Genomic DNA, 7969 nt, shown 5'->3' on the forward strand with positions numbered 1-7969 from the left:
TTGAAATGCCCTTAGAAATTTAATTAACAATGGCAAGGAACAAAACAACAAGTTCCCCAGCAGCATAAATACTTCTGGCAATAGCAAACATTTACCTATCCTTCTCAGAGCTAGTAGGAGAGGATCAAGGAAGCCTTTAAGAGCGAAGAATTCCATAACTAAGGCACCCCCTCCAAGATTGTTTCTATTTTCCTATTTAGAAATGCTGAAATGCAAATTCTATTCAGGTATTTGGCAAGCTGTATTGCAAGTCAAAGCAGTGTTATTCTGCATTACCTTTGGGATTTTGATTTTCAAATACTGCTGCAGGAAATCCAGGAAAAGGTGGGATTGTTTATAGTAGCAATCTCAGCAATTTTAAAATACATAGGCTTCAACTTCCAGACATTCCCAGCCAGAAAGCCAGTTTGAAGTTTGCATCTCTTAATTAGAGTTTCTGAGATTAGAAACACTGGTTTATAGAAAAAAATCAGAAATCCATCAGTGAAAACTGTGACAAAGAAATATGGCTTGTATACTGTTTTTAGCCTTTTCATTGTTGTTATTAAACACATGGTCAGTGGTGTTTCAAAAGATTGGTAGATCTGCCTGTCAAAACCAAAATCAAAGCAAAATCAAATAAAAACCAAACCAAATGAAATCCAAAGCAAAACAAAGCAAAATCAAACCTTACCAAATCAAGCCAAGATAAAACAAAAGACAAGACGATGGACATGTGCAGATCTGTACATTGCAGATCTGTACATTGGGGAAACAAAACAACCACTTCATATACGCATGGCACAACATAGGAGAACAAACCTATCAGGAGAAGAGTCAGCAATCCATCTGCATTTAAAAAACAAAGGCCACTCTTTCGAAGCCAGCAAAGTCCACATTTTGGACAGAGAGGACCTCTCATTTGAAAGAGGGGTCAAAGAGGCCATCTATGTCAAAATTGAACAGCCTTCTCTCAAAGAGGGGGAAGGATACAATATCATCTATCTCCAGTCTACAACAGTCCTTTCAGCAGTTCGAAGAAGGCTCCACACCCATTTGCACTACTCAGGTGACCTTGAGGACACAGATAAACCTCCAAGTGGCCTCAACGACTCTCTAAAAGAATGCAAATGACCAGCTGTCTGCAAGGAATATAACTCCTTCCATTCCCCACCATCCAGTCAGAGCTGAAGAAGCTTCTTGGATGAGAAACGAAACATCTTCAAAGAAAAACAAGAAAGTCCAGTTGCCTCTTGAAAAAGCACCTTTGGGACAACCATGACCTGGATGACTGAGAATCTCCATAAACTGTAAATGAGTCCATCCACCTGGCTGCTGGCTGGGGAATTCTGGGAGTTGAAGTCCACACACCATAAAGTTGCCAAAATTGAGAAGCACTGCTTTAATGAGATATTAGAGATTTGAACTTTGCTCGCATTCTGACTGCTTAATTCTTCTGTTCTTCTTTCTCCTAATACCTTGAATAGCTGCTGCAGCAGCGAAAGCAGCCGCCAAAGCAGCCAAATATGGTGAGTTTGGTCTGCATCCATCCTTACTTAAGCTAGCTTTTCTTGGGAAATATAATTTTCTCTCTTTGTAATCCATTTAACAAAAGGCTCTGCACCTTTTCAGAATAAATGCCAAATTGACAAGATCAATTATGAGTTCCTCTATTCCACAATGCCATTTCTGAGTTGGGCCAAGGGCAGAAATTAGGAATTTATTTTGATACCCTATATAGGGAAAGTGCACACCTTAAGGCTATTAGGGCTGCATGTGGCTTCTGAAAGCTTTGAATGGGGTTCTCAGAACCATCTAAAATTTGCACCTGAATTATCACTTTTGGAAGTGACTGGCAGGGAACATTATTAATTGTGATGGTAATTAATTTATGTTATCTTATTGAAATTAAATATTAATTTAATTTAATTTTTGCATGGAGTCACTCCTTTGTACATCTTGCCCTTGAGTATCTTAGGATTGGGGTAGCTGCGTCACTTCAATCAGAAAGGTTCTTGTTGGTCACTATTTTATTGGCGGGGAATGAGGTAGGAAAACTTGGCTTGCACAAGCACCAAACCAACTGATAATGACAGTGTCAAGTGACAGCCTGTCTGGGTCAGAAGGAGATGAGGCAACACAAAGAAAACTTTCAGATATATGATTGCATAAAAAGCACGGCTTTTTAACACAGTATCGGTATTCATGTATGAATCAGTTACACAGAGGGATAAAGCACAAAGAAATTAAAAGCAAGAGCAAAGGGGAGATGCTGCCATTTTAGGATTTCTTAAAAACACTCCTTATTAAGCTGGAATATAACAGGAGTAGAACACCTATGTCAGGCATGTCAAACTCGCAACGTCATGTGACATCGCGCGACATATCGGGACTTTTTCCCCATTGCCGGCAATGGGGTGGGCGCAGTTTCGGCGTGACGCATCCGGCCTATGGGCCAGCAGTTTGACATGCCTGACCTATGTGAAACTATCTAAACCTAACAGTGGAGATGAAAAGCCAGAATGGGAAACATTTGATCTTGTCTTTTTTCTTTTCCTCTTATTTAATATTGTCTGTACCTCAATTAAAAAAAAATCAAACTCATTATACGTGGTACAACAGGTATCGGGCCAGGAGGTGGCGTTCTTCCTAGAGGTGGCGTCCTTCCTGGAGGTGGCGTCCTTCCTGGAGGTGGTGTCCTTCCTGGAGGTGGCGTTATACCTGGAGGTGGCGTCCTTCCTGGAGGTGGCGTTATACCTGGAGGTGGCGTCCTTCCTGGAGGTGGCGTCCTTCCTGGAGGTGGTGTCGTACCTGGAGGTGGCGTCGTACCTGGGGGCAGACTTCCTGGTGCAGGTCTGTGCTTCATTGAGTACAGGTTGTCCTTAACTTATAGCAATAGCACTTAGACTTATATACTGCTTCACAGTGCGGCTTTACAGCCCTCTCTAAGTGGTTTATGGAGTCAGCATATGGCCCCCAGCAATCTGGGTCTTCATTTTATGACCTTGGAAGGATGGAAGGCTGAGTCCACCTTGAGCTGGTCAGAATCGAACTCCTAGCAGTCGGCAGTCAGCATGCAATACTGCATTCTAACCACTGTGCCACCGTGGCTCTGACCACAATTGGGATTGGAATTTCAGTGACTGAGTGATGCAGTTATTAAATATCATCATTTAACCCAAGTTTATGACCATTTTTATCATGGTTCTTAAGCGAACGACAAAGTCATTAAGTGAACGACAAGGTCATTAAGCAAATCTGGCTTCCCCAATTGACTTTGCTTGTCAGAAGCTGTTTGAAAAGTTCACAGCAGGATAACGTGATCACAAGACGCTGCAACTATTGGAAATTTGAGTCAGTTGCCACACACCCAAATTGTAATTATGTGAATGCAGGAATAGTGGAAAAATCATAACTTTGAGAATGGGTTGTAAGTCACTTTTTCCTAGACCAGTGATGGCAAACCTTTTAGAGACCGAGTGCCCAAACTGCAACCCCAAACCCACTTATGCATCGTCGGGTGCCGGGTGGGCGTGGCCCATTGGGTGGGCATGGCTGCGGTAACGGCAGACTGGGTGGGACTTAAAAGTTCGATCGATCAATTCCAACTTTGCAAGATCTTTTTTTTCCCTGCGAGAAGTTGAAATTGACTGATTGAACCTTTTTTTTTGTACACGGCGGCGGAGGCCTAAAGCAAAAAGGTTTTATAAAACCCAGCTGAAGACCTAGGACTGGGGCAACGGCACGGGTGCCCAAAGAGAGGGCTCTGAGTGCCACCTCTGGCACCCGTGCCATAGGTTCGCCACCACTGTCCTAGACCATTGCAACTTTGAATCATTGTTAAAAAAATGGTTGTAAATCAAGGACTACCTGTAATCCTCAGATTTTCCTGAGACAGGAGTAATTTCCTAGAGAATCAGTCCAGTTCACAATTTCCCATTTTGACAGGCGAAAATTATCTCTGGTAAAGGGTTCTGATGGGAATTATTTCCTCTTATCTCACAGGCATTCCCATAATTGGAGGACAAACAGGAGTCAAACCACCTAAATACGGTATCTCTGCAGAATGAAAAAAAAATGCTTGTAATTCATCATGTTAACTCCTCGAAATAGGTACAGACCAATATGTCTATGAAAGGAAGAGAAAGTGAAAGAGAGAAAAAGAGAGAGAATGAGAGGGAGGGAGGAAGGGAGAGAGCACAAAAGAAAAAAAAATCAGCTCAGAACAGGAAAAACAACCTTTTGCGAGTGAGTGGCACATTTAGCTTTGAGAAGGCCAAGGAGCATAATGGGTGAGAGGATGATGCAAAATAAATGGGGTTTGTTTTTTTTTGCTGTTACTCAGAACTAGATTAGAATAAAGTTACTTTTGGTTTATGCAATTTCTGCATACATTAACTGCATAGGACTGATCCAAAATGGCACTTCTTAGCCACCAACATATTCATCTGGATACATTCTAGCAGGAAGCTGTCCTGCTCAGGCCCTACCAAAACAAATGGAAGCCATTAACAGTGATCCCTTCTGTTCTTGCACACCTTTTTGTCCCCTTGTGTATCTGGAGGCAACTCTCCTGACCCAAAAGGCCAAAAGCTTTGCCTTCCCAAATGGTTGCTGTCTGATTTCTTGTACTGGCTCAGAACAACCATTAGGACAGAGTTTCTCATCTTGGCAACTTTAAGCTGTATGGACTTCAACTCCCAGAATTCCCCAGCCAGGGCTCCCAGAGAATTCTGGGAGTTGAAGTCTACACAGCTTAAAGTTGCCACAGTTAAGAAAAACTGCATTAGGGAAAGCAAGCTCTAGACAAAACATCTCTTGAGTGAAAAAAATGGAAAAGTATTGCCGTGGATTCACCATTGAGACTTGCTCCCCGTCTTTGACAGGTATCCCAGGTACTGGATTGGGTGGAACTGGCGTGGCAGGTAAGATGGTTGTCCAGAGTATGGAACTGCTGGAACTGACTTGGGTATTATGGCTCAGTCTTTAGCTATAGGGGCTGAGCCTGGATTCTTCCTGACACCAGAATATGCAGAGTTGTCTTAATACGAGAAAAGGATGCAACACAATATGTTTGGCAGGTTGTGATGAATGAAAGCAGTTAGGCTCTGTCACACAGATTCTGTTGCTATAAACTTGAAGAATGTTCTCTAGCCCAGCTGAGCTGTCAGCCAACTGACCTGCAAGGCCCAATGTTGTTCCCCAGGCCACATCAAACTGTCCTGGAAGTTTGCTCTTTAATTGGAGGATCAGATTCCCAGAATAGAGGCAGTGCCAAATGTCCTGCTTTGGTTCTCAAATGGCCACCATGAATGTTGATCATCTCCCTGACTTTGACTTCATCTTCTCCTATTGGGATTGCCAACATTTCTGTCCATACCATTAGTTACCTGTTCTTTCTTAGACTAACCAGTAACTCTACTCAGATCTCCGAAAATGGATCATCCAAATGGATCCCATAGGTCCTCTTAGAACAGTTGGCCCAGTACTCTGCTATCTAAATTAGGATTAGCCAAGGCCAAAAGAGGCCTCTCTTAGATGTGCTTGAACGGTAAACTGGGTTTTAGGATGTTCAGGACTAGCAACAATTGGGTAGGGCATGTTCAGGATTTCTATAGGGCTTTGATAATTATCATTTCACACCATTAGCTTCTAATGTTATGCTGACCACAGAAGGCCCTAGCCCAGAACTCTTTGATATTTTGGACTACAGCATTCACATGTCCTTGCTATTGGCTCTGCTGGAAGGAATACATGGGAATTTAAATCCAAATCATCTGAAGGGTCAGGAAAATTTCTGCCTTTTATATTATTAGTACTGTAGCCTCTAGTGGGCTTCTTCAACTCATATTAATACTAAACAGATTAATTAATTCAGGTCTGGATTAATTCGCCAAGATTTAAACCAAGTGTTTGGCAATTCTTAATGTAACTTAAATTCACTATCCTTAAAAAAATTAGCATTAATTCTCTTCAAGATCCTTCCTGGTAGATTCAAGTGCAATCAGTCCAAAAGACAAATATTCCCTATTGCATTTCAACTTGATATATGGCAGTGGTGGTGAACCTATGGCACGGGTGCCAGAGGCGGCACTCAGAGCCCTCTCTGTGGGCACATGCACCATCGCCCCAGTCCTAGGCCTTCAGCTGGGTTTTATAAAACCTTTTCGCTTTAGGCCTCCACTGCCATGTGCAAAAAAAAAAAAAAAGTTCAATCAGTCAATTTCAACTTCTTGCGGGAAAGAAAAAGATCTTGCAAAGTTGGAATTGATTGATTGAGCTTTTTAGTCCCACCCAGTCTGCCGTTACCACTGCAGCCACGCCCACCCAATGGGCCACGCCCGCCCAATTGGCCACACCCAGCCAATGGGCCACAGCCACCCGGCACTCGACGATGCATAAGTGGGTTTTGGGTTGAAGTTTGGGCACTCGGTCTCTAAAAGGTTCGCCATCACTGATATATGATTTGTTTCTGATGGAGATGTTTTTTAAAAAAACCCAACAGGCATTGGAGGAGGATACGGAGTCCCTGGACTGGGAGGAACCGGTTACGGAGGTGGTGCCGGAACTGGAGGTCTGATCCGCAGTGGGCAAAGATGCTTCTGATGGGATGTAGGGGGAGGGCAATTCAGGATGGGAACTATAGCCACTTCTGTGTCATCCTGAAACCCAGTGAAATCTTTTCAAAGCCGGAAATGTGAGAATGCACCTGTTAAACTTGGTCCACCATTTTTTTAAAAAAATAAATAAATAGGGATTTGTAGAAATACTCTAGAGATCAGTGTTTCTCAACCTTGATCATTTTAAACTTCAACTCCCAGAATTCCCCAGCTAGCATGCCCTATATTTTAAATACTGCTATCAATTTTAGTCATTGTAAGCTTAGATCTATCCTTGAGCAATTTCAAACTTTGCTCCTTGCAATGCAAAATAGAAGAATATTCATTCATGATGTAGGAAGGAAACCTGAGTGACCACAACAGGCTATAAATTTTTCCCCTTCAAAATACCTTAACCCTAATGCACCAATACAACCTTCAAAATTTTCTTAAAAAAAAAAAAAAAAGTCCAGTTCTTACTGATTATATCCATGCAGTTTTCTTAGCAGTATAGTAAAATGGTTTTGCCAGCCTTCTCTAGGGCTGCTTTTTAAAAAAATAATAATAATTCCAGTCTAGCGACTTTGGTATTAACAAGTAATTGCCATCCACATACTAACCAGCTTCCAAGATCAGTCAAATCAGAATTGGTTTACAACCAGCTAAAATAATTACAAAAATTCTATTAAGCAAATGAGGGAGGTATCTTTCTCCCTATCACCTTTCAGCCTTATTACACTCATAGGTAGAGCTCACCTCTGCCTCCAGCCTCAAGTGACAATATCTTTATTTATTTAACATATTTCTATGATGCTGCAATCCTAAAAGACTCTCGGAGGCTTAAATAGAACACATTCAGACTACAAACATCTGGGATAGAATAAAACAACTACAAACATGATAAAACTAAATATCAGAATAACAGAGTTGGAAGGGATCTTGGAGGTCTTCTAGTCCAACCCCCTGCTCAAGCAGAACTCTGTCTGTCCACTCTCTTAAAAGCTTCCAGTGATGGAGCACCCACAACTTCTGAAAGCAAGCCATTCCATTGATTAATTGTTCTGTCAGGAAATTTCTCCTTATTTCTAGGTCATTCTCTCTTTGATTAGTTTCCATCCATTGCTTCTTGTCCTGCCCTCAGGTGCTTTGGAGAATAACTTGACTCCCTCTTCTTTGTGGCAATCCCTGAGATATTGGAACACTGCTATCATGTCCCCACTAGTCCTTCTTTTCATTAAACTACTAGACATACCCAATTCATGCAACTGTTCTTGATATGTTTTAGCCTCCAAATAGCATAAATAGAAATAAAGATGGCAAAGTTCAGATCAAGGGAAAGTTTTCTGAAACAATTCAATTTTTAAAAGCTTCCAAAGCAGCACTGCCTTGCT

At 41.8% G+C, this 7969-nt stretch overlaps 1 protein-coding gene across 1 annotated transcript in view; it reads left to right on the plus strand.

Moving 5' to 3' along the window:
- Window positions 1-202: 202 nt before the first annotated feature.
- The window catches only part of ELN (elastin), an 11831-nt gene continuing 4064 nt past the window's right edge, over window positions 203-7969 (plus strand). Inside the window, exons 1-6 of the mRNA XM_015812804.1 lie at window positions 203-227; window positions 1467-1508; window positions 2602-2832; window positions 3985-4032; window positions 4866-4904; window positions 6485-6553. Of these exons, the coding sequence (XP_015668290.1) occupies window positions 203-227; window positions 1467-1508; window positions 2602-2832; window positions 3985-4032; window positions 4866-4904; window positions 6485-6553 (454 nt within the window). The remainder of the gene's footprint in view (window positions 228-1466; window positions 1509-2601; window positions 2833-3984; window positions 4033-4865; window positions 4905-6484; window positions 6554-7969) is intronic.

Source organism: Protobothrops mucrosquamatus, unplaced genomic scaffold, assembly GCF_001527695.2.
Source record: "Protobothrops mucrosquamatus isolate PMUCROS unplaced genomic scaffold, P.Mucros_1.0 scaffold112, whole genome shotgun sequence".
Taxonomy (NCBI): domain Eukaryota; kingdom Metazoa; phylum Chordata; class Lepidosauria; order Squamata; family Viperidae; genus Protobothrops; species Protobothrops mucrosquamatus.